Below are 26,848 nucleotides of genomic sequence, written 5' to 3' on the forward strand. Positions count from 1 at the left end.
GCCCAGGAGGGAAAACAACCTCCAGAGGGTCCTGAAGCACCCCCAGACAGCACGCTCTGAGCAACACCTTGCAGAGGCTGGTGCTGGGTGCAGGAAGGGATGAGGGGACACAGAAGGACAATAGTGGGACAGACAGGGAAGGAGAGACCTCGACACCCATGGGCCCTTTGCTTTCTGCCTCTGGTACCCCAAACCTCAGAGACCCCAAAGCCCACCCAAGAAAGGAAACAGAGGCACAGAAGAGACTCGGTGAGGAGAAATTTGGTAAGAAGAGACTTTTAATCAGACTCTGATACAGCTCTTACAAGGTTTCTCTCGGTGGCCGAGGAGCCCGGGCGGCGCTGCCCGGCCCCGCCCGGCACACCGGGGAACTACTGCGGCTACCGGGGACAGGGACGCGCCACCAGAGCTCTGTGCTTTACCTGTACACGAGGGTTTCGCCAGTGTTGTGCTTGTCCCAGGGGAAGCAGCCGCATCCTGCGTGTTCCCGGGGCTGTGCCATGTCCCTCCCGGCCACCAAGGCCACCCGGCCCCGCTCCTGCCAGCGGGGCCCACGCTCGGGAAGGGTGGGGACCATTAGAAGGCAGTGGGAGCTGCTCCTGGGAGGTGCTGGGGCTGGATGTGACCTGTCAGGGTCTGGGCAGGAGCTGAGAGGTGAGGAAGGGGCTGTTTTGGAGGGATTGAGGGGATTGAGCCGTGGGACATCCTGGGGACCCAGCTCCAGTCATGCCCCCTGCCCTGCACAGGGGTCAAGGTCCCTGCAGCAGAGGCCGGTGCTGGGGAACAGAGCATCCCAACTCCAGCCCCACAGGCTGGACCTGCAGCTCCAGCAGCACGGGGTGTGCCCCTCCAGCAACCTCCTCTGTGCCTTCTGCAGAACCCATGGAACACCCTCCCCCCAAAGAGGGAGCAGGGTTTGGACCCCTCCTGCCCTACCCAGCAGCAGGGACCCCACACTGCTCTGAGCAGCAGGATCTGGGCTGGGAACCCAGCCAGGAGCTGATGTGGGGGGACAGGGATATCGGCAGCGGCTCCCCCCTCTTTGTCCCACTGCCTGAAGGAAAACTGAAAAGTGCCTGTGCTCACAACTAGCAGCTATTCCCTGTGCCTCTGTGCAGAGAAAGAGGAAAAGTGATTTCTAGGGCTAAAAGCCAACGGGGGTCGGCCCAATCCACAGCCTGGCCCCCCGAGAAGGTGTGTGGAGGGAGAACCTGCCCCGGCGAGCGGGAGAAACCCCCACACAGGCCCCAAAAGTGAGCGAGTCCAGGCAGAAGTGAATAATCCTAAAGGCAGCCACGCACACGGACACGCCCACCCCACATCTACGGACGAACACGCGCACGCTCCCACGGCGACAACACGGAGCTCCTAACACCTAACACACACACACACAGCCCCCAAACCCCGTGTCTAACACCGAGCTAATGCCACGACAAAACACGAGTATTTCCACAGATAAAAGTAAAGGGGTCGTCCCTCCTCCTCCTCCTCCTCTCTGCTGGATGCCCAGAGCAGCTGGGTGCCCCGGGGCTGGGGGGAGAAGGGGACGTGCACCCACCACACACAAGAAATAAAAAGGTAAAAATATGCCCTGCTATAGAATGAGAATTGATCTGTACAGCACTGGGAATGAAAATAGGTCATGGGCCACTTTGGAATACGATTTGTCATTTAACAGCATTTACAGTGACATTTACAGAATAAATATACAATAGAAATAGAGAATCTCTAGGTTATTATTCCATCTCCTCTCTCTGTATATATCTTATATATATATATAATATAGCTTCTTTGTTACCTTCGTATTGACTTTGCCTCTTATTGATGCTGCAAGAAGAGAGGAAAGTGAGCTCCTCCCTGGCTGGTTTGGGAACAGGGGTGGGAGAGAGGGAGGGCTGGATCCTTCCCCCTGGGGTTCAAGGAGCATCCTGCCATGGGAGCACATGGGACTGAGTGTTGTGGAGCACATGGGACTGGGTGTTGTGGAGCACATGGGACTGGGTGTTGTGGCTGTGGGAGGTGTCCTGCTCCATTAACTCCATGGGAGCTATGGTGGGAATCCGGCCCCCGGGCTCGGGGGTGTCGGGGAGGTGATGCTGGGCAAGGATTTGACTCATCCTCTGTTCTGCTGGTCAGTGAGGATGGATTCCATAAGAAATGGGAGGGAAAATGTTGCCTAATGACGGGGAAATGCCACCGGATTTGGGCTTCTTCCTTCCAGAGATGATGCCATGGGGACATTTCTGTGTCCCTCCCGCATGGGCAGAGGAAGGAGAAAGAGATGGGAGGGGATGAGGAAGGGAGAACTTCTGGAGGAACATGGCTGATCCTGACTCACAGATCTTGGAACCATCACTGAGCTGCTTTGGTTCATTCCACTCCTCCATCTTCCCCCCAGAAAAACAGTTAATGAAGGGCTTGAGCTAATTGTCCAGGAAGAGTCTCCAGGTCACCAGCCAAGTCTGTGGAGAAGACTGTGAATGAAGGATCACACCCACAAGAGATGTCACTGTGAGAACCTGCTGGCCCCAGGGATCCTGAAAGTCAGGGCTGTGCTGAATGGACCAGCTGCTTCCTGCCTTCATCTCCAGCCAAAAGGAGAACCAAGGTGACAGAAAAGCAATTGACAGGAAAGCAGAGGAGAGAAGGGCTCATGAACCAGTACCCACAAATGTGGCCTTCAGAGCAGCCTCAAAGATCTTCATGCACAACCTAAGCCCAGCAGGACCCAGGTGAGGCACTCCCCAGCCTTTGGAGGCAACAGAGGGGAGAGAGGGTGCTGCTTCCGTGTCCCCAAGGAAAAGGGGGACGATGCCAGGTTATGCTGGCACCCTCGGCAGAAGTGCTTGGTTACAGGTAGGATTCAGGGAAATGACCCTCAGTCCCAGCAGGACTCAGAGCTAGAAGATCCCACCCTTTCCAAACAGCCTGGGGAGAAACAACATAAGGTCACATCAGTCAGATCCCCCAGAAACATGGATGGGCACGACAGAGGCCCCTGGACTCTCACAAGGGCTCCCCAGCCTGGATCAAGAGCTACTGGGGACCTGGCACTGGCTCCCAGGAGCTGCTGCCCCTCGGATGCCTGTGGTCCCCAAGAGCTGGTCACCCCCATCCAAAGGCTGCTGAGCTCCTGTGGGGTGTGACAGGAGGCACTGCCAAACCCCAGGCTCGGAGGGGACACGAGGAGAAATGAGGAGGCACGTCCAGAGAGAACCAGTGCCCAGCTCACCTCGGCAGGGGCAAGGGAGGGAAGTCAGGGGTGGTTTCCTGAGAGCTAAACCAGGAGTGTGGCAGGACTGGATGTTCCACAGCTCCTCTGCTTGTCCCTCTGGGACATGTAAAGAGAGGAGTGAGAAGAGATGATCACCATGCCAGGGATTTTGGTTCAGCAGAGCATCCCCCTCCTCAGGAGTAATTCCAGGAGAGCACTCCTGACCCCCATCACACCAACCCCATCCAGACCCCACACAGGCTCACACCAAGCCACTGTCACTTCAGGGGTCCTCCTGCCACTCAGCACCAACCCATGGAGCATCCCAGCTACTCCATCCCATGGCTGTGACAACTCCAAAGAACTCCCAGCCACCGTCCCTGTGCTGGTGGCAACAAAGATTCCAGGGATGCACCCTGCCCTGCCTCACAAACCCCAACATCCCCGCCAGCCCCACGCTGCTCCCTGCCAACCCTGGTCAGAATCTGGGGGGTTATTTGGGTGTGTCCACAGCTATAAAAACCTACAGGAGATACAACAACAACAACGATGGTGACAACAACAGCACCTTCTTGTGCTATGAACATCGATGATTAATTGTGCTCGTTGGAATAAGGCCATGACTCCTCCCAGCTAAAGGACAACAGACAGGGAGGGAAGAGCTCTGGGTGACAGGAGGAAGTGTGATTGGCTTCCCACCTGCTGCCAGGTCCTTTTTCCAACCATCAGCTGCTTAGAAAAGAGAGATTCTTTGCTTCAGATTTGAGCTGCGTGAGAACAACTCTTGGAAAGGTATTGCAGCATCTCTTGCTCCTCTTCCCTTCCCCGGAGGTGAGTCCAGGGGTCCTGCCTTTCCACTGAGGGTTGTCAGAGGAGTCCTGCCCCTCCTGCAATCCCTTCTTCCCGACGTCACCTTAGAAATGGCTGCTTTGCTTACGATTTTAAGAGGGGGTTTCTTCTTCATCTTAGTAATTAATTCTTCTTCACCCTTAGTAATTAATTTTCCTGTTGCCTGGACAGCCAGGATCCACTCCCCAGTGCCCTCCTCTCCCGGTGGGGGTGGTGGGCAGGCGACCATCACAGCTCAGACTCGGGGGTGCTGGCCAGCAGGTACCCGCTCCCGTAGCGTCCGTTGGGAGCGCTGCTCATCTCCATGGGGGAGCTGCTCCCGGGGCCCAGGTAGGAGCGGTGCGTGGGCATGGGGGACGGCGTCTCACTGGGCACTTTGCTCAGGATGAAGCGGGTCTCATCGTTGTCTTCCAGGTTGGAGATGTCCTTCATCATCCGTCCCTTCTTGTAGGTGACGGAAAGGGCGTTGGAGCCGTCCGACACCAGGTGGAACTGCCGGAGGATGAAGACCAGAGGCAGAGGGAGGGATGCCAGGATGATCAGGGAGATGAGGATGGCCATGGCCCACGTTGGGTAGAACAGGAACTTTTCAGCAGCCTGGAGGAGACAGATATTAACGTCTTGGGGCTGCTGCAGCAGTGATGCCCACCAGGCACAACATCTCTGAAACACCAGACAGCTCCTGCTGCCTCCTGCCAGACCCGGGGACACCACTGAAGGTGGGCTCAGGTCAAAGGGAAGGATCCTCACACAGGCACAGAGTGCAGTTGTGGGAGCCAACCAAAATCAACAGAAACTTCAGCCCACGGGCAGAGCTGGCTGGAGATACCTGGGCAGCATGAACAAACTGCTCCCAGGGGATGAGCAGGGTGGGAATGTCACCCAGCAGGAGAGGAAGGAGGAATGAGCAGAGCTGGGATGAGCAGAGTGGTCTGCAGCTCTGAGCTGCCCGTGCTGTGCTGGGGCGTGGGAGGGGAAGGGGAGGGAGCTGTGCTCACCTCCTCTCTGATCCACGCGCTGTATCCCGGGGGGCTGACTCCCAGCTGGATGATGCTGGCGGTCATGAGCACGGCCATGCAGATGGGGGACACATACTTCCAGGTGTAGTAGTAGAACTGGTAGGGACGGAAACCCAGCATTTCTGTCAGCTCCTGCATGAACCTGCCGAGGAAAGACATGGAATCGTGACATCCCCCACCTCTGAGTGAGAAACAACCTCCCAGGAGCCCCGCTGATGCTCAAGGCAGAGCCTGAAGAAGAACCCAGCTGACCATCTCAGCATCCCTCAAGCCTGAAGAACTTGTGGAAAACTCAGGACAAGACCATCTGAGTGTTATCCAGAGCTGCCTTTGCTCTGGACAGCTTCTGAACAAGGAGCACTGTGGGGAACAGCCTTCCCTTCCAGAAGGAATCTCAGAAAAAAGGGTCATCACAAGTAACAGATCATCACAACCAGTAGGAGATACCCATGAGAAGGACCCACTCCTGGGGCTGTGTTACACCAGGGCAGGGCAGGGCAGGAGGATCAAAATGAGCCAAACTCCTGCCTCTGTAACTGCCCTTGGAGCATTTTCTCCTGGAGAAAAAGCCATATGGGAAAGAGGTGGAAGGAGGGTTTCTAGTCAGGAGTTATACCACAGTTATTCCTTTTGCTGTAGAAACCCCTTACTTCTTGGTGCCATAAATCCAGGCCACAGCGATGTTCTCCAGGATGACCACGACGGTGAGCGGCAGCGTGGCTGAGTAATCGTCAAACATGGTGACAAAGTAGTTTCCAGAACGCTGCACAAAGATCAGCCCCACTACGAAGGCAAAGATGCAGCAACCAACTGTGGGGAGCAAACAGACCTGGTCAGCAGAGACCTGTGAGGGACACCAAGACCTCCAGAAGGTCCATTCCCTGCATGGGCATGGTCAGCAGAGACCCGTGAGGGACACCAAGACCTCCAGAAGGTCCATTCCCTGCATGGGCATGGTCAGCAGAGACCCGTGAGGGACACCAAGACCTCCAGAAGGTCCATTCCCTGCATGGGCATGGCCAGCAGAGCCTCCTAAGGGACACCAAGACCTCCAGAAGGTCCATTCCCTGCATGGACATGGCCCAGTTCCCCCCACCATGTCCACACTCTTCTGGAGTGACTCCTCAAGGCAATGGGGAGCTCCCACCCCCCACCAAGGAGGTTGCAGGAGAAGAGGCCTCACCTGTGAACACTTCCTTCCGCACCTTGAAGGTGTCGATGATGGGCGTGGTGATGCCTGACATGGTCCCGATCATGCTCCCCAAGCCCAGGTTGATCAGCATCAAGAAGAACATGACAGACCAGAAGGGCGAGGCTGGGAAGTGGGTCATGGCTTCTGTGAAGGCAATGAAGGCCAGGCCAGTCCCTTGCACCGACTGTTGAGGTGGGGAGAGGACCAAAGGATGAGAAGAAATTGTCAGGGACACAGACTTCAAGCCCCTCTCCGGTCTCCCTCACCAAACCCTCTTCAAGGAAAGAAAATCCCAGTCTGGTACTGGAGATGAGCTGAGGATGAGCCTGCTCGACCTGTACTGGACAGAGCTTCTCCCACCCCAGGAGGACCCCTGTCTGCTGGGTAAAACCACAGGGACTCAGATTCTCCATCCCTGGAGGGTCTCTAAAAGTTGTTTTTGCTGATCCACGTGCCCAGGATTGACACAGAGAGAGGCAATGGGGCAGGTGACCTGCTGGTCCCACCAGGAGTGCCACCAGGTACCTTGTTGAGCTCATCCTCCAACAGGCAGGCATCCAGGCCCAGCTCTTTGAAGTGCCCCTCCTTCACCGTCATGATCACCCTGTACATCTCGTTGTAGTCCTTGGCAGTGAGGTGGGAGAAGTTCACATGGGGTGGGATGAGGTCATGGCTCAGCACATTGGTGTTCAGGTAGCCCAAGATCTTCTCAGCGTTCCTAAGGGAGAGCAGAACCTCTCGGGTGATGCAGGGCACCTGAGGCACACTGGATTCACACCCCAGCTGCAGATTAAGAGCCCGTCTTGGGGCTGGATTTTAGCTTGGAGGAGCTGAATGTCCAACACCCTCAGCTACAGAGGTACATCTCTGGGAACCCAGGTCCTGACCATCAGGAACTTGGGTCCACCAAACCCCAGGATCATCCAGCTCCAGACCCACCACAAGTGGCAGCAGCAAAGACCTGCCCACCCCAAACAGAGAAAAAGCAAATCTTACTCCACCACACATTTCTCGTTCATGATGTTGGCCTTGAAGCCCAGCACAGCAAACACAACCAGCGTGGCCAGCACAGACGTGAAGAAGTTGATGAAGGAGACAAGGGTGGCATCGAAGTGGCAGTTGTTGTCCTGCTTGTTGTAGCTGGAGAAGGCAATGACCCCCCCAAAACCCAGGCCCAAGGCGAAGAAAACCTGCGTGGCTGCTTCACGCCACACCTGGGGGTCCAGCATCTTGTCCAGCTTGGAGGGAAGACAGAAGAAGGAGTTAGGTGGCCTGGTGGCCCCACAGCCCATCCCAGAGCTACATCAAAAGGGCTGAGGTGGGGCAGCTGGGGCTGCTTTGGCGGGGTGGTGGAAGGAAGTGATCTCTAAGGCCCCTTCCAACCCAAACCAGTCCTTGATTCCATGATCTGCCATGCTCAGGTCTGGCTTCACCCAGCACTTACAGATCCTTCTCCTCATTCACACAGAGGGAAACTGAGGCACGCAGAGGTCAGGACAAGGTGTGACCTGACTACGTCTCTGCCTGCTCCACCTGCCCCAGATGGGGGGTCCATCTCTCTCTGTGCAGCTCCCAGCCCGTGTCACCCCAGCCCAGGGCACCACCACATGCCCAGGGATGTGTCTCCATCCTCCCCTGGCCATCTCCTGCTTCCAGAGGAGCACTGGAATCAAACATCCTGGCTGGGGGTGTTTCAGCTGTGGTCCCCCCCAGCCACATTCCCTCTCTCCTGGGAGCCAGAGCTGCAGCCTGGAGACCTCCCAGCATCATTCATCAAGGAACCATAATTAATGTCTTCTAACAGCCTCGCCGGCTGAGCTGATTCATCTACATCTCTGCTTAATTAATTAATTAGCTGCTTAATTAATAAGTGCATACCACCAGCAGAGGTTTTTCTGCCAGCCAGCACCTCTCCATTAAATCTTTGTATTTATATCTTCCCTTGGGCACCTCTGTGCCCCCCAGCCTGGCATCTGGGTAGCAGAGGATGGTGAGTTTGTGAGGCTCGTGGCTGTCCTGGCCACACCCTGAATTTTGGGAGCCACTCCACACCCCGATGATCTATCAGGACCCCCAAGTTTGGGGCTGGTACTTCGATTTTCAGGGTGGGGAGGAAAATATGGGGAATAATAAGAGATAAGAGAAAATAGGGCATGACCAGCCAGGAGGGAAAGTGGAACTTGGAACTCTCACCTTGGGTGTGAACATGTGCATGATCCCATCCACTGCCCCACGCAGCAGCAGCCCCCGCACCAAGAAGCAAACAAGCACCAGGTATGGGAAGAGGGAGCTGAAGTACATCACCTGGAGCAAGAGGGATGAACACACACAGCCTCAATTCCTGCCCCCTGGGCCAGCCAGCCTCCCACCCAACCCATGGACAGCTCACAGCGGGGAGAAGGGAGCGCTTCCCTCCCCAGGATGGGGCTGGCTCCCCAGGGATGAACTGTGGGACAACTTGGGGAAGGATGGTGCAGGAGGCTGGCAGTGCCCAGGCAGAAAGGGACCTGGGGGCACTGATGGACAGCAGGCTGGACATGAGCCAGCAGTGTGCCCAGGTGGCCAAGAAGGCCAATGGCTCCTGGCCTGGAGCAGGAATGGTTTCCAGCAGGAGCAGGGCAGTGATTCTTGCCCTGGCTCAGCACTGCTTGGGCAGCACCTCGAGTGCTGTGCCCAGTTCTGGGCCCCCCAATTTAGGAAAGATGTTGAGGTGCTGGGGTGTGTCCAGCGAAGGGCAACAAGGCTGGGGAGGGGTCTGGAGCACAAGTCCTGTGAGGAGGGGCTGAGGGAGCTCAGCCTGGAGAAGAGGAGGCTCAGGGGTGACCCCATCACTCTCTACAGCTCCCCGACAGGAGGGTGCAGCCAGGGGGGCTGGGCTCTGCTCCCAGGACAAGAGGACACAGCCTTAAGCTGCACGAAGGGAGCTTTTGGCTGGACGTTAGGAAGCTCTTCACAGAAGGAGTGACTGGGCATCACAAGGGGCTGCCCAGGGAGCTGCTGGAGTCACCATCCCTGGAGGTGTTTAATAAAAGGCTGGATGTGGCTCTCAGTGCCATGGTCTGGCTGACAGGGTGGTGTTGGGCCACAGGTTGGACTTGATGACCTCAAAGGCCTTTTCCAACCCGAGTGATTCTGTGAAGAGCTGGAGCTCAGGGGGATTCTCTGTGCTGGTGTGGCTGAGGCCTGGCTGCACGTGTCAGTTGAACTAAACTTCTTTCCTAAACCACCTTTTGATCTTATTCTGGATCCCTCCAGAGGTGACCCCAGCTGTGGAGCAGGTATGGCCATCCCAGGGGACACAGCATTCCTCTGGTACCCCAGAGCAGGGCAGGACAGCGTGTCCAGGCAGGTTCCTGCCCCCAGGACAGAGCCCAGCCAGGCTCAGGTGGCCACCAACACCCACCTTCCCCGAGGACTGGATGCCTTTGATCATGGCCAAGCCAACAAGGCTCCAGGCCACCAGCAGACACAGGGTCATCTTCCAGTTGAGCCCCCCGCTCTCAGAGATGGAGTTGGAGATGTCCAGGGTCTCCCGGTACCAGAAGTAGGTGGTGGCTGAGCTCCTCTCACATTCTGTCTCCACAACTGCAGGAGAGAGGCAGGAGAGCATGAGAGGAAGAGTCATCCACTGTCTCCTGGGCTGATCAAATGTCAAAGACCTGCTGGAGCCAGCCAGGAAGGGAGACCCCTCTGGAAACTGAGGGACAGAAATTAATGGGGCTCATTCTTAGCAAGGAAAAGGAGAGACAGGACATAAAACTAGTGCCGGGTGAAAATGAGATGTTAAATACGGGGAGAGACATTTTCATTTGCTATAAAACCTCTCAGAGAGTCCCAGGCTGATGCTCAGATGTTATAAAACACCATTAGCTCCATCCGTGTCTCAGGCAGGCAGTGGAGCAGCCCCTGCCTGACTCTCGCTGCCTCCCTCCACAGTCCTGGGCCAGGTCCTGGCCTCAAGCACTGAGGCAGCCTGGAAATCCCATCAGTGGGGACTCTGGATTGCCAAAGTGGCATCAAATCCCATCAGTGGGGACTCTGGATTGCCAAAGTGGCACCAAATCCCATCAGTGGGGACTCTGGATTGCCAAAGTGGCACCAAATCCCATCAGAGGGGACTCTGGATTCCCAGACTGGGATCAAATCCCATCAGTGGGGACTCTGGATTGCAAAGTGGCACCAAATCCCATCAGTGGGGACTCTGGATTCCCAGACTGGGATCAAATCCCATCAGTGGGGACTCTGGATTGCAAAGTGGCACCAAATCCCATCAGTGGGGACTCTGGATTGCAAAGTGGCACCGAATCCCATCAGTGGGGACTCTGGATTCCCAGACTGGGATCAAATCCCATCAGAGGGGACTCTGGATTGCCAAAGTGGCATCAAATCCCATCAGTGGGGACTCTGGATTCCCAGACTGGGATCAAATCCCATCAGTGGGGACTCTGGATTGCCAAAGTGGCACCAAATCCCATCAGTGGGGACTCTGGATTGCCAAAGTGGCACCAAATCCCATCAGTGGGGACTCTGGATTCCCAGACTGGGATCAAATCCTGTCAGTGGGGAGACAGAGCACCAGAGACACATCCAACCCAAAGGGAAGCTCTTCACATGGTCAGGGCAGCTGTGGCAGAGAGGAACCTCTGCCTCCTGTGGCCCCACCTTCTGCTGGAGGTGATGATGTGTCCCACAGTGTCCCAGAGCCCCCTTCCCTGGCTCCTGCTCCCTCCCAGCCCAGCCCCCCGTGCCTCACCGGCCACCGAGCCGTTCTTCACGATGGGGCACTCGCTCCAGGGCAGGGGGTACTGGAAGGACTTGAAGAAGTAAAAGATGCTCCAGCCGATGATGACGTTGTAATAGAGACCAACAAAAAAGCAGACCTGGGGGGAGGAAGGAGGAGGACAGGGCATCAAACCACAGGGACAAGGAGATGTGCCAGGGCACCTCCGGGGCTGCTGGGATCAGGGGCGGGCACATTCCCAAACCAGCCCTCTAGCCATGGGGGAGCAGGAACACCTCTTGACCTCCCTAACCTCCCCCTGGTGTTATGGGAGCTTCTTTGAGCCAGGTCTCACAAGCTCTTGGAGGTCTATAACCACTCAGGAGAGCTCAGCTACCTTTGGAGGCATAAAAACCAGCAGGATGGCTTCTGTTGCAGTGTTGGAAGCAAAAAGGTTTATTAAAAGGCAGAGAAACAGTTTAACAAACAGAGAAAAACTGAGCTAGGTGCAAGAGGTAAAACACTTCACAGAAGCGATGTGTTTTTTTGTTCTCTTTTTTTTCCAGTAAATTGCTCAGGAGGGACTTTGTGGCTCCTGTCCAGTTGACTGTCCTTAAGTTTGAGGTGAAGTCCTCCAGGTCCTATGAGGTGTCTTTTTACCTCATTGAGGAGAGAAACTTCTGGGCTTTTTTGCTTTTTAAGGGGACAAAGGATAGTTTTGTCACTCCATCAACAGAGGGCACATTCCTACACCCTGGGGCTCCTCGAGGTTTGCCTCATCCCGCAGACCCCGGAGTGGGACTGGAGGGTCTCCAGGGTGGCCCTGGAAGGTCCCCGGGATGGAGCTGGAGGGTCCCCGGGGTGGGGCTGGGGGGTCCCCGGGGCCGGGCTGGAGGGTCCCCGGGGTGGGGCTGGAGGGTCCCCAGGGCTAGAGAGTCCCCAGGGTGGCCCTGGAAGGTCCTCGGGATGGAGCTGGAGGGTCCCTGGGGTGGGGCTGGGGGGTCCCCGGGGCCGGGCTGGAGGGTCCCTAGGGTGGCTCTGGAAGGTCCCCGGGATGGAGCTGGAGGGTCCCCGGGGCCGGGCTGGAGGGTCCCTAGGGTGGCTCTGGAAGGTCCCCGGGGTGGAGCTGGAGGGTCCCCGGGGTGGGGCTGGAGGGTCCCCGGGGTGGGGCTGGAGGGTCCCCAGGGCTGGAGGGTCCCTGGGGTGGGGCTGGAGGGTCCCCGGGGTGGCCCTGGAAGGTCCCTGGGATGGAGCTGGAGGATCCCTGGGGTGGGGCTGGAGGGTCCCCGGGGCTGGAGGGTCCCCGGGGTGGCCCTGCAGGGTCCCCGGGGTGTGCTCACCAGGCAGCTGGCGTAGCCGATGCCTCCCAGGCGGGGGCAGATGTAGTTCCAGACGCCGATGCTGCCCCGGCGGATCCGCTGCCCCACGGCCAGCTCCAGGAAGAACAGGGGCAGCCCGATGATGACGAGCAGGACCAGGTAAGGGACCAGGTAGGCACCTGGAAGGGGAGAGAAAGGTCATTGCAGATCTCCCTTCTCCAGTGAGGCCAAGGATGAATGGACATGGGTGGACAAGCAGGGCAGAGCTGGGACAGGCTCTGCCTGGTCCTTCGCTTCATTTGCAAACGACCTCAAGTTGTACCAGGGGAGGCTGAGATTGGATATTGGGACAAATTTCTTCATGGAAGGATGGTCAGGCACTGGCACAGGCTGTGCAGAGCAGCAGGAGAATCCCCATCCCTGCAAGGGTTTAAAAACTGTGCGGGTGTGCCAGGTGGGGACATGGGCCAGGGGTGGCCTTGTGCTGGGTTAATGTTTGGACTCAATGATCTTAGGGAGCTTTTCCAACCTAAATGTTTCCATGGTTTTGTGGTCCAGGAATGCAGATCAGAGCTTGGCCAGAGGAAAAGCTGGGAGAAGAGCAAACACATGTGGAAGCAAAGGCTGTGGCATTCCCTGACAGTGTGGATCATGTGGGATTGACCCCAAGGTCCCCAAGGACTCCCTGAATCCACGCAGACAAATCTCCATGTGTCCTGGATTGCAAGGCAATTTGTGTTCTATTGCCACCTGTCAGAGCTGGGGCAGTTCTCTGCTGCTCATGGGGCAGTTTTCTTCATCTCTCCCACACCCATTCTCCCTCCAGGAGATCTCTGCTGTCCATGGCCACTGAGTGTCCCTGCAGGGCTGATCAAATTCCACCATCCCATGGGGAGATGCTCCGCCCAGGGGAGGAGCCAAGCATTCCTACCTGGACCCAATCTGACCTGGGAACAGCACAGCAGCCTTTGCCCACTGCATTCCCAGAGGAGCAGCTTTCTGCTGCCCTGCATTCCCAGAGGGAGAGCAGGCCCATCTCCAGCAGCCCTGGAGCTGCAGAGGAAAACTCCCCCCTTGTGCAGGATCCCTGCTCCAGCAGAACCACAGCTGGCACTGCAGGAGGGCTGAGCCCCCCTGGGATGGGACTGTGCCACCAGCCTGAGCCCCCCTGGGATGGGACTGTGCCACCACCCTGAGCCCCCCTGGGATGGGACTGTGCCACCCTGGGATGGGACTGTGCCACCACCCTGAGCCCCCCTGGGACGGGACTGTGCCACCACCCTGAGCCCCCCTGGGATGGGACTGTGCCACCACCCTGAGCCCCCCTGGGATGGGACTGTGCCACCACCCTGTCACACAGTGGGGCAGGGCCTGCTCTGGCTATGGCAGTATTGGTTTGATTTACTGCATTGTTTATTTTATTTTTTTATTTTCTTCTCTAATAAAGAACTGTTATTCCTGCTCCCATATCTTTGCCTGAGAGCCCCTTAATTTCAAATTTATAACAATTCAGAGGGAGGGAGTTTACATTTTCCATTTCAGGGGAGGCTCCTGTCCTCCTTAGCAGACACCTGGCTTTCCAAACCAAGACACCACGTGCAAGGAGCCGCCTCCATGAGCTGCCCCCTGGGGACACAGCCTCATTCCTGGAGCTGTCCTGTTCCCCCCAGCACAGCCAAGCCCCCTGTCCCAGCACATCCCCTGGACACCCCACACTGCCAGCAGCAGCAGCCCCGTGCCATGTGCCACCCTGCATGGCCGAGGAGTGGAAACAACTCAGATTAAAAACTCGGGTAATGTCTGTCTGACTGCTGGGGCTGGAGAGGAGCTGGTGGTTCCCGAAGCAGAAGTGATGACCGTAAGGGATGCGATGACTCACGCTGCAGCTCCTGCTCCTGCCTGGGGAACGGCTCCAGCTCCTGCCAGGAGCTCAGGAATGGGCTCAGGAGAATGTGCCTGGCCCCTGCAGGGTAGCAGAAGGTCCAAAGACAAGTGAAATTCCTGCCTGGATTGACCCTCCAGTGACAGCCGCCACTCCCCGGGCCCAGGCAGGACCTGGGCAGGGGGTGCTGCCCCAAGCAGGGACTCTGCAGAGAGGATCAGCCCCAGCATGGGTGGGGATGGTGTGTTAAAAATGGGGGCAGGGAGAGAAATCCAGTGTGGGAATCCATAAAATCAGAGGGTTTTGGGAAAGCTGCAAAAGGCAGGCCTCAGAGACAGCAGAACTGCAATTAGAGCTAAGCAGTAGCCATAAGATTGGTCAGCAGAAAAATTATATTAAAAGTAGAAAAGAAATAGAACAATGGTCTGTGTATTAATGCTTGTCTACAATAACTGCCCAAGCTGCAGAAAAGTTTATCTAGTGAGATATTAGGAAGTTCTAAGCTTAATAAAGGAGCTCTGAGCATTGTATCTTAAGGCTTACAAGCAGGCATTGTATTTGAAATAAGCAAGCATTGTTTAACCAAAGGTACATGTGCTTATAGTGGTTGGATGGAACCACTGTCAATGTGCTCTTGCTTTGTGTGATTGGTCAAAAAACCTTTAAAGTAAGTTTAAACATTAAGTTCCTTGTCTGCTGCCTGGGATGGGAGCTGCTGGCATCTTCCCATTGTCATAGCCATGGAATGAGACTGATGCTGGAAAATAAACCAGCTCAAGGCAGGGTCCCAGCAGTCCCATCCCATCTGTGACTTGTACACAGCCCCTGACCAGTGATATTGAGGTGCAGCAGCCCAGGGTGAGTGGGGGGGGTAAAAGGAGAGGCAGAGAGCAGAGCTGGAGCTCAGGGAAGTTCAGGAAGGACCCCGAGCATCCCATCTCTGCAACACTCTCCTGGCTATCTCACCCTACAGAGAGGTGGACGTGAGACGGATTCAGATGAAATTTTCATCTGAATACTGGACAAATTTTGTGCAATATTGGAAAATTTGTCCATCTTGCTGGGAAGCCTGGAAAGGTGAGCAGCAGCTCACGCCTGTGCAGCACCAGGGCAGAGCTGCCAGCCCCTGCTGGCTCCCGGCACGCCGAGTCCTGGGAATTTGGCTGCAGCCCATCCTGCCAGCAGCACGCAGCCGCTCTCCCCCGCACACACCTGCTGGGGGAGCAGGAGGGAAAGCAGCCGCCGCCGTCTCATCCTGGAGCTGCTCAGAGCGCCAGGAAAGGTCTGTCTGTCTGTCCATCCCTCCCAAACCCCTGCCCCGCTGCTGGCAGCACCTCACAGCCTGGTGGGAACCCCAGCCAAGAGGGTCAGACACGGCAGGAGGAAAAGGCAGAGAATCACTGCCTGCCCCATGGGACAGACAGATGATGCCACTTGGGCAAAAGACAAACCCAGCAAAGCCCAGCAATCTGCTGCTCGAGGCAGTTCCCAGCTCCGTGCCTCAGTTTCCCCATCCATGGAGTAGTGGCAATGGTTGGGGCAGCCTGTAAAGCTTTTATTTGAAGTCCTGCAGCAGAAAGATGTTCTGTCACAGCAAGGAGCTCTTAAAGCAGTTGCTTGTCCCACTCCCTGCCTGGCTCGGCGCTCCTGGATCCCAGCACAGGCTGGGTCAAACCCTCTGTTCACCCCCTCTGCTGCAGCAGTGTCAGGGCTGTGCTGCCCCAGTCCCCATCCCCATCCCACATCCCATCTGGTCTGGTGTCCAAAACCACTTCTTTGAAGCTCCCCACATGGAGACAGCAAGTTCAGCCCCAGATGTGAGGAATACACCAGGAGGAATCCCAGCCTGGGAATACCAGTGGCACCTGCCACCACCCAGCACTGCTCAGATGAGGCCAAAGCCCCCCAAATACTCAGGACAGCAGAGAGGTCAGCCTAAGCTGAGGATTTTTCATTGAGTGCACTAATTATGGTTAATTAAGGGTCTCTGTGGCATGGGGAAACTGAAGCACAGCTGGGTTAATCCTTGTAGAGAAGGAGGATGCTGGTTCTCCAACCTCTGGCTCTAAATCTGGTTTTAAAATCTCATTTAATGGGAAAATCTGGTTCTAAATCTCACTGAATGGGGAAAACTTTGTGGGCAATCAGAGGCCAGCTGTGGGCAGCTCTGTAGTGAAGCCAGCAGGGCTGTACCAACCTCTCCCAGCCCTGAATTTGGGGCAGACACCCATGAAGAGCTGTGCTGTGGCAAAACCAAACCAAGCCAGAGCCAAAGCAGGGTGCTGGGAGGTGCTGGGATGCAGGAGTTGGACACTTCCAGCTCCATCCTGGATGGGGAGGGAAGGGAATGGGGCTGAGCAGCCCGGGGAGGGAGGGGAATGCTGACTGCACAGGGCAGAATGACTCATCCTGATGTGACACCGGAGATGTTTGAATTATTGAGGGCAGCTGCAGGGCTGGGCCACAGCACAGGATGGAACACTGGGAACACGGAGAGCTCAGGGACAGGGGCACTGTCCTGGCTCCCTGCAGCCTGGCTGGGAAGGGACTGGGTTTGGATTAATGATGAGGAACCCACCCTCTCATCAGTGCCAGGAAGGGTGGTGGGGCTGAGCACAGCTGGGAGAGACCTGACCCTCTGGGCTGCCCTTGGAAACCCAGGGAGGAGGCATGGAGTGGGATGAGAGAATGGGCTGGCTGCAAGGAGGGTTTGGGAATGGGATGGGACCACAAAATGTGGCTTCAAGGACCCAGGGAAAAGGAGGGGCTCTCTCTTCCCTTTCTAGCCCTGATTTCCAAATTAGCACTAGGGTTAGGGGTCAGAGAACCACACAGCCTACAGCTCTAGAGTGCTGGGGCTGGAAAGCACAGCAGAGGGAGCACAGCGCTGTGCCAACATTGCTCTGTGCCCATCACTGCTGACCTGGGTCAGTCGTGACACAGGGGACCTCAGCCACAGCCCCAAGCTGCCACTAGGGTTAGGCTGAGGGATCAGAGAGCCACAAAGCTCTAGGGATACTGGGGCTGATGCCATTGCAAATAAATATTCCCAACAGGAATCAGGGGGAGCAGCCAGAAATCCTGGCTCCCAGCCTGGGATCCACAGTGACTTTGGGGCAAGCAGGTGGACAATCTTTAGGGAGAGGCCATCCCAGAGATCTCCACATCTCAGCACAACTCCTGGCAGCCCTTTCCCCTTCAGAGCCCAAACTGTGGTATTCACATGTCCTCTGAACAGACAGAGATTGAGCTTTCTCAGAATTTCTCTTGAGAAATGCTATAAGAGAAGCAGAGAAAAGAATGATCACAACAATTCTTATCTCATTTGCTGCTCCTGTGTTTGTGCCCATGTGGAACGTTCTGGAGATTGTTTACCCAAGGTGATTCTTGGTTGGATTTTGGTGGTGGTGTTTTGGGTGCATTGGCCAATTGGATCCACGTGTGTGTGTTGGGACTCTCGGGCAGAGAGTCACAGGTTTTCTAGTTATTTAGTTAGTGACAGTTCTTGTTAGTGTAATATCTGTAATATAGTTATAGTACAATAAAGTCATTAATTAGCTGCTGATATCATGGAGTTCTGCACAGCATTCTTCCCACCCATCAGGCATCAGAGCACCGATACCAAATAACCCATTTTAAAGCCAAAAATCACCTCTGTCCTCTCCTGGGACCCACACCCCAACACACAGTGAGGCAGGACTGGGTCACACCCCCTTCTCCAAGGGCTGATCCCATCCTGTCAGAACCCAGGACATTCCTCTGGCTGCCCCGGAAGACTCAAGACCCTGGCAAGGGGCTCAGAGACCTTGTCACGGAGTCAAAAACACCTGTGCCTTTGATTTTAGCCCATGGAAACAATTACCAACTTTGTGTAAAGATTTACCAGCCACTAGAGTTTGAGTAGAATGATAGTGAATTTGTCACAAGGTGAAAAAGAATTTTGAGGATTTAGAATGGGGGCTCAAGAGGCAAGATGGAGGAATCTGGGTGTGTCCTGTCTTTCTCCTTCTTCTTCTTGTCCTCCATCTTCTGCTGGGATGGTGACACTTTTGGATTGGTTTAGAGACAGACTGTCTAACACAGGTGATAGGTATTGGAAAATTATTATAAATAAAGTATACATAGATCTTAGTATAAAAAGCCAACACCACCCCACGGGCAGGGACTGTGCCACAACCCGACCTGCTGGACAGACCTCAGCAGGGCAGAGAAAGAATGGAATAGATAAGAGAAAATAAACCCTGAAAACCAGAGCCGAGGAATCCTGAGTTCTTCTTCAGCCACGGGGCTGAGGAAAAAGACTCCTTAATACCTCGGGAGCCATTTCAGCAACACAAAACCCGAGACCGTCCCTGCCCCATCTCTCACCTCCTCCATTCTTCTGGCAGAGGTAGGGGAAGCGCCAGACGTTGCCCAGCCCCACGGAGTAGCCGATCTGCGCCAGGATGTACTGCAGCTTGCTGTTCCACGCCGGCCGGTTCTCCGCCTCCAGCTCCTCATCCCCCTCCTTCTGCTTGTCCCACGTGTCCCCTGTCACGTTGAGGACGCTGCGTTTGTAGTCCACGGGCTCCTGGTGGGCCAGCAGGTCGGCCACCGACTCGGTGACATGCTCGCTGCTGTGCTCCCGCTGCGTCACCTTGCTGTTCTTCGGCATCGGGACGGCCCCGGGGCGGGATCGGGGGAGGGAGGAGGATGAAGGTCCCGCAGGGAACAGCACAGAGTGGGAGCTACAGCTCGGGCCTCACCTCCTCTTCATCAGCAGGACCTGCGTGGGAAAGGGGTCAGCCAGGGTCACTTGGGTTTGTCTCATCCCCAGTGACCTGGTGGGAACGGCAGCACCAGGAGAGAAGGGTGTCCATCCCTGTGTCTGGGACCTGCAGAGAAGGGTGTCCATCCCTGTGTCTGGGACCTGCAGAGAAGGGTGAACATGCCTGTGATTTGGGACCTGCAGAGAAGGGTGTCCATCCCTGTGTCTGGGACCTGCAGAGAAGGGTGAACATGCCTGTGATTTGGGACCTGCAGAGAAGGGTGTCCATCCCTGTGTCTGGGACCTGCAGAGAAGGGTGTCCACCCCTGTGATTTGGGACCTGCAGAGAAGGGTGTCCACCCCTGTGATTTGGGACCTGCAGAGAAGGGTGTCCATCTCTGTGTCTGGGACCTGCAGAGAAGGGTGTCCATCCCTGTGTCTGGGACCTGCAGAGAAGGGTGTCCATGCCTGTGTCTGGGACCTGCAGAGAAGGGTGTCCATGCCTGTGTGATTTGGGACCTGCAGAGAAGGGTGTCCACCCCTGTGATTTGGGACCTGCAGAGAAGGGTGTCCACCCCTGTGATTTGGGACCTGCAGAGAAGGGTGTCCATGCCTGTGATTTGGGACCTGCAGAGAAGGGTGTCCATGCCTGTGTGATTTGGGACCTGCAGAGAAGGGTGTCCATGCCAGTGATTTGGGATGTGCAGAGAAGAGTGTCCATGCCTGTGTCTGGGACCTGCAGCAGCAGGAGAGAAGGTTGTCTACCCCCCCCATGTCTTGGGACCTTCACCTGAACCTGGAGAGTCTCCTGCTCCAGGAATGATGGACCAGGAGCAATGTTCTGGTTGAGAATTAGAGAATTCCAGGATGGTTTGGGTGGGAAGGGACCTTAAAGTTCATCCAACCCCACTCCTGCCATGGGCAGGGACACCATCCATAGACCAGGGACACCTCCTACAGACCAGGGACACCTTCCATAGGCCAGGTTGCTCCAAGCCCCATCCAACCTGGCTTTGGACACTTCCAGGGATCCAGGGGCAGCCACAGCTGCTCTCGTTCATGGAGAAAAGTCTCCTGTATCCCAGCGAGAGGAATTTCCCTGGGCTCCAGGGGACAGTGATGGGTGATGACAGGTCACATCACTGTGACACCTCTTCTCCCCTCTAACAGCTCCAGCCCAGCAGCTGAACCTCACAAGGCCTGACACCAAACCCAGCCTCTGCCCTGCCTGTCCTGCTCCTTCCCCTCCTGACCATCAGCACAGCCCCAGCCTCGCTCCATGACAGCTTGGAAGCACTCAGGGGACAGTGACACATGCCCAGGCTATCTCTGCCTCCCAGGAAGTTATCAGGAGTGACTTAAAAGCCTTGGAGGCTGATGCTAAATCTCCCCAGGCAGCTTTACAACAGATAACAGCTGCAAAAACAGCAGCAGCCAAGGCAAAGCCATCAACCCAGGCCCCTTCACTTTCCAGCCTTCAGCATGGGTCAGGAGGAGTGATCCTGCACAGAAGCACCTCAGCAGGTGCTCAGGACCCAGCCCAGGCCTGCAGATTTCCCCCCGCCTCAAAAATCTTGGGGACATTGTGGAAATCTGCTCCACTGGGCTGGAGATCCCCAAACTGGGAAAGCACCATGTCCTTCCTCTCCATACTGGGAGCACTGGGGTCAGATGGGCAGCTCTCACCCTAGACTGGACCATGGTGCTACATCAGCTGGGGAGAAAACACAGAACTCCCACAATAAATCCCTCAGCTTGGAAAAGTGACCCTCCTGAGGAGCTGCACTTCCCTCTTTCCTGTGCTCCCCATCTCTGCTCCCAGGGGACACCCAGCTGGTGGCTGGGCCATGGCAGAGCTCAGAGACCTGACCCACCCCAGCTGGGCAGCAGTGCCACCTCCTCCCACCCCGGGGGCTTTTCCAGAGCCATTTCCAGCTCTTCTCTCCTCTTGGACATTTTGGATCCAGCTCAGCCCACAATCCCATCCCTTTTCGGGGCAGTGGGTTCAGCCCAGGAAGCAAAGCCCATCCCCACCCCAGCCCAGGAGCAAAGCACAGGGAGCAGGAAACCTCCCCCTCACCCACCCTCACCCTGGTGTTTTCTCACCCTTGTCGGAAGTTCCCCCTTTGCCAGGCCCTGTTCCTATATGAAAAAAAACCATCTATTTTCAACTGTCGGCTGCATCTGTTGCCAGGCAACCATCTCGGCTCCACATCTTTCCTGGATCCGGCTCCTCCGGAGAAGCCGCTTGAGTTATTTTGTCGAGCCTAGGCCAGCGATGTTTAATTTCCTAACGAGGGCTCATTCACACGAGCCGCTCGCTGCTCAATCGCGGCAATTACCGGCACGTGGCTGCCCGGGGCTGGAGCATCTCAGCCGGGGCGGGGATGGGCACAGAGCACGGCCAGGGCCCCCCCGGCAGCCAGGAAAGGGCAGGATTCCCATCAGGGCTGGCTCGGGCTCGGTGTGGATTTGTGCAGAGCTGGCTAAATCGCCCACGGGTTGTTTGCTGCTCCCTGTCTGCTCAGCAGCTCCTTCAGAGCACCGGGAGGACTCGGGCTTGGGGCTAAAGTAGCTCTTAGGATCCTCTAAAGTTTCTCTTTAGGATTAGGGAGAGAGCCATGAAGATCCAGGATGTGCTGGCCAAGCCCCCAGAGTACAGTGAGGGCACCCAAAGCGCTCTCCTGGGACACCCCAAGCCCTGGAGGTGCCCAGCTCCAGGGCCGGTGGTGCTGAGCCAGGCCAGCACCGTGGGGTCAGCACTGACCCCACAGCATCCCTCCCTCTGCATCTCAGCCTGTTCCTCTCCTCGGTTTAGGTGCCCCCGAGTTGTTCTGAGGGCTGGGAGGCACCAGGACACAGATCCTGGAGGAGCAGGGTCCTTCCAGCACCTACAAAGCCCCAGGAGCTCTCAGAGCCTTGGAGGACACTCCAGAGAGCAACATTCCCAAGGGATTTGGGGGATCGGCAGGGCTGCTTGGATGGCATGGGGATGGGCTCTCTAAACATTGGCAGGAGGGTGGAGGACAGGTACAAGTCCTCCTGCCCGTGCCCAAGCTAAACTAGAGGGGAAAACCATGGCAGAGATCCAGATCTTGAACCTGGCATGGCTCTGGCAGTGCCCCATGGCTGCTTTGGGGAGCCCCTGCTGTCTCCCCATGGCTCAGCCCCAGCCTGAGCATGGTGGTGCTGCCTGGCAGGGATCCAGGCTGAAGGAGAGAGGATCATTCCCGATTCCGTGAGCACACCCAGCCTTCACCATCCCCATCCCTGCTGGGAATGGGAGATGAGCCCAGCCAGAGCCTGCACGAAGCCACCAGCCCACACAGCACAGGAACAGGGGCCAGGGAAAGCCAGGTCAGCAGGGCTCTTCCTTCTCATTTCCCCAGCTTTTTGCACCAGCCCCAAGGTCTGCACCCTCAAATGAAAAAGCACAGCCCAAATCCATCTGAGAAAGGTATTTCTGCGCATTCCTTTGGTAGAAAAGGGAATTTAATCAAAAAAATCATCTGCCAAAAATAACAGCCACCCTGTGAGAAAGACAAGGCAGATCAGCTGACGAGCAGGAGCTTTCCGGGCTGGAGCGAGATAGAAAACCCTTGTCACTGACAGATGGAGATTCAGCTTGTTTACTTAGTCCCCATGACCTTAATTTTCTTAAATGTGCATTTTTCCTCTCTCTTTAGAAGACAGATTAGGGTCTTTCAGAGCCCATGGCTTGAAAGAACCTCCCTTGTGCTGCCAGAGCAGGGCTGCCTTTGCACCCACAGCTTTGCCCAGCACAGCCGGTGCTGGTGCCACCCAGCTGGAGAGGGAACGTGGCTTTTGCCACAGCAGGACCTGGAAAGGACCAGTTCCTGCTGGTGTCTCTGAACAGGCATTACAAGGGGAGGGAACAACTCACCTCATCCTGCCCCATGTCCCTGGGTGTGTCCTTGAGCAGGATTCCCTGGTCCCAGTGAAACCTTCACACTGAGCTCCTCAGACAGCAAACGCCATCCCCTGAGCCCTGTGAGGCCAGAGCCCTGGGCTGAGTCCAGGGCTCCTGCTGGCACAAAGTGCCAGTCCCCATCCATGTCCAGGTGGCACAGGGTGACCCCAAGCACCCCATGCCTTTGGACTGGTGTGGGAACCACCACTGCAGCAGATCCAAGGCACGTGGGACTGGTTTGCCACGGGACAAACTGGATTTAACCCACCAGGGACAGGGCAGGGATGGAGAAGCTCCTGCCTTGTCACATCCAGGGGTTTAACCCCTGCTCAGAGGCTCCCATTGATCTCAAAGGCAGCCATGGGAAAAGCTTCTTTGGGGGTGAGTGAAGACCCCCCAGACCCCCAGCCCTGGCAGCAGCATCACCAAGGGCCAGGGGAGGAGGGAGGCTCCCAGCCACGTGTCCTGGCTCTGCCCATCCTTGCTTTCTTGGGAAGGCAGCTGGGGAGCAATGAACAGGCTGGAAACGTGTCAGCAAAGCTTTCAGCTGGGCCTTGGAGAGCAGGGGAAGGCAAGGAGGAGATGGGGATTTACAGCAGAACCCAAGGAGAGCAGCCACTGGCAGCAAACGTGCTCTGGGTCCAAATGATGGGGTGCAGTGGAATTTCCCCTCTCCCGTGTCCAAATTCTACATTTATCCCTCATTTGGGTCCAGAAAGGAGAAACTGAGGCAGGAAAAGCCACAAGATGAGATTGGGTGAGTTAAAAATGAGCATTTCAATCCCTGGGTACTCTGCTGGTCCCTCCCTGCCCCACCATTACCATTTCTCCCCCTTCAGCTTCCACAGAAATCCCCCACAGCTCCTAAAGGAGAGGGGAAAGATGTTCCTGGTGAAGTACCCAGCTCAGCAGGCCTGGGATGGTCCAGCTCACCCCATCAAGGTCACAGAGCAGGGAAAGGAGGGAGGAGTGGGGACAGAGGAGCTGAGGGATTTCAGGAGGTGGAAATCTACTCTCACCTTGGGGCTGGGAGATCTGAGCATCAATTTGCAGCTCCTCATCCTCCCTGACACACACAGAGCCAGGGAAATACTGCACCCAGGGCAAGGCTGCTCGGTGAGGTGGGGAGCCTGGAGCAGGGCGGAGAAGGGACAGATCCAAGGTCACCAAGGAGCAGAGGAGGAGGGAAGGACCACAGATCCCTCCTGTCCTCCCTCTGTGCTGCAGAGCCAAGAGCCAAGGGAAGGAGACCTGGATGCACATCCCACTTTGGCCCAAGCCATGAGAAAACCAGCTCCCAGCTCCAGGCCCCTTTCTGCTGCTCCCTGAGGTCAGGAGAGCCTCTGTGCTGGGATGGGGATGGCCCTGGCAGAGCTGGTCCTGGGGGAAGCATCCCGCTCTTCCAAGCTGCAGGAAACCAAGGGCAAGACCCTCCCAGCAGCATCCAAACTTCTCTTCAAAGCCCCAGGAAGAGATTTTTACCCAAGGCAGAGTTTTTGCAGCTCTGCCCACCCCTGCCCTGCTCCGAGGACCTTCCCACAGCCTCCACCTCACAAACCTCCCTCTTCCACCAGCCAAGGCTGGTCCAAGGCACCTCCATCTTAAATCTGCTCCGTGCTGGGGTTTGCTCCTCCCCGCCCGGCCTGTGGCTCCTCGGGGGAAGGGTTTTACCATCTGGGCTCATTAGGGCTGCTCCCATTGTCCCCTCGTTAAAAGGAGCCCTGCTAATTAGTACCCAGCTCCCACGGGGTGACTCAGTGCCACCAGGGCTGTCCCCTCCTCACACCCAGCCCTGGGGAGGCACAAACTGCAGGTGGGGTCAGCGTCAGAAGGTGACAGAGCGCGGGACACCTGCGGGAAGCATCCCAGGGCTGGCTGGGGCTGAAGGCAGCCCGGCCTCTCGCATTTCCCCCGGAGGGGCCGGAGCCTCTCCTCGTCCTTCCCGTCCCGCTTTAGCAGCGTGACACAGGAGAGCCGATGAATCAGAGCTGCCCCCGCTTCTGTCTTACACCCACCCCGGTGGCTGAGAGCGCCCAGATGTTATAAATAACCCCAATTCCTCTCGAGGAAAGCAGCACTGCCTGCTCTGCCCACCTCAGAGGGACACGGCTGTGACCTTACAGCCACTCTCGTCCCCAGGAGGTGCCAAGAAACCTCCGGAAGGGTTTTACCGGTCACAAGGCGGGCACGGGAGGAGCAGCCCCGGCACTCGGGTTTGTCACGAAGCCGTGAGCCCGTGGATTCAGGGCTTAGGGCTCCTTTCATGTCTCATTCGGTAGCATGAAAACACACACAGCTGCAATAACGTGACACCAGAGCAAAGGCAACCATCATATGATCCCTTCAGGGCTCGGTTTGATTCACCAGATGATCGTTTCCCACTTACACCTCAGGGATCCATCGTAACTCACCCACTCCAGCCAAAGGTTACTGAACGAGCCCCAAACCAGCCGAGATTTATCCTGAAAAGCCACGAACGGGCAGCATCCAAAGCCCGCCGTGAGTGCTGCTTTTCCCGTTGTAATTCATGAAGCTGCTGCTACGTTTGTAAACAAACAAATCCAAACCCAGCCCGGGATGGGGTAAAAGCAGGGCTGCTCCTCCCAAGGCAATGATCTCACCTGGACGTGGGCATCTGATTTGGGGTAAATCTGATCCTCGTGACTCCAGCTCTGCTCTAACTCCAGATTCCTGCTCTCTGCAAGCCTGAAGTAGCCGTGGAGTCACTCCAGATTTAAACTGAACCCTTTTATTCCTGCTGGTTTCAGCAGAGCCATCTCCATTCCATCCCAGTGGACAGCTCAGACCCACATTTTATTTCCCTTGGAGCAGTCACACCCCCAGCCAGGTTCCTTGACCTAGTCCTGACACCTCTGGAGAAATATTCACAAGGAACTCTCCACCCTGCCGAGAATAGCTCAGCTGCCGCGGTGCTCCGGGTTTTTTTCCTCCCAAGACCAGAAATAGTTACATCAGCTCCTGATGGATTGGAACCTCAGGTGCTTCAGACACAAGGCGTGATCCAGGGAGCAGGATTTCACCTTCTGGGTCCTCTACGAAGAGCTGGGAGCAGATTGCTCAGCTGCTTTGAGCCCCACATTCCCGGAGTAATGGAAATTTGGACCTGGCCAAGAGGCCAGCCCAAAAACCACACCTTTGGGTTTAACCAGCGTGCACAGAGGGGGCCAAGGGCTCCCCACACCCAGTCCTGGGAATTCCACAAAACCAGGACCCCAAACCCCATTTTCTACCTCAAACCCAACCATCCACACTCAAAGAGCAGCACAAAAAAAAAAAAAAGAAGGGGCAACCCCCCCCACCACTCCAGGGACCAGGACTGAAATATTCATTGCAGCCCAACGCTTTCTCCTCTCCCAATGTTATTGTCAAGGTCAACCTGGAGGCTGCATTCCCACCCATCCTCAGACGGGATGAGCCCCCCCGCAGCAGGAGCTGGGCAGGACCCCAGAGCCACCCCCGGCGATGACCCCCCAGCCCCTCGAGTGCCTCTAAATGTCCCCTCAGCCCTGGATGCCACCACCCTGAGGGCCACGCCTGATGCCTCCAGGCTGGGCTGTCCCCTCCATTAACCTCACCCCGGCCCTGAGCATCTTCCCCCCCAAAAGACCCCGCTGGGGAGGGGGCACCCAGGGCCGGCAGGGTGGGGATGGGGGGAGCATCCTCACCTCGGCGCTGCGGCGGCTCCCTGGGAGGATGAAACCGACCCGATTCCAGGAGAAACTGGCCCGGTCCCGGAGGAAACGGCGCAAATTCCCGGCAGGAATCACCCAGGTTCCCGGCACAAATCACCAGGGGCGAGTGCGGGCGGCGGCGGGGCCGCTCCGAGGCTGCCGGTGCTGCAGGGAGCCGGGCAAACGGGAGCGGCGGCGCTCGGGAAAGGCGGGCAGTGCTCGGGAAGGGCTCCGCGGGGAAGCTCCGAGGTACCGGCGGCTCCGCTCCGCTCCGGCTCCCCCC

The 26,848-nt window shown here is 56.6% G+C and overlaps 1 protein-coding gene across 1 annotated transcript; it reads right to left on the minus strand.

Moving 5' to 3' along the window:
* Positions 1–260: 260 nt before the first annotated feature.
* On the minus strand, positions 261–26,848 carry SLC6A17 (solute carrier family 6 member 17). The gene is made up of 12 exons (XM_059867774.1): positions 26,560–26,848; positions 18,564–18,960; positions 12,335–12,492; positions 11,028–11,154; positions 9,678–9,859; positions 8,468–8,578; positions 7,271–7,512; positions 6,800–6,992; positions 6,266–6,458; positions 5,733–5,892; positions 5,062–5,224; positions 261–4,660 (listed from the first exon to the last, which is right to left on the minus strand). Exons 2-12 carry the CDS (start codon positions 18,847–18,849, stop codon positions 4,292–4,294), a joined length of 2,184 nt encoding a protein of 727 aa, XP_059723757.1. The 5' UTR covers positions 18,850–18,960; positions 26,560–26,848; the 3' UTR covers positions 261–4,291.

This window comes from Haemorhous mexicanus, chromosome 25 (genome assembly GCF_027477595.1).
Source record: "Haemorhous mexicanus isolate bHaeMex1 chromosome 25, bHaeMex1.pri, whole genome shotgun sequence".
Lineage (NCBI taxonomy): Eukaryota > Metazoa > Chordata > Aves > Passeriformes > Fringillidae > Haemorhous > Haemorhous mexicanus.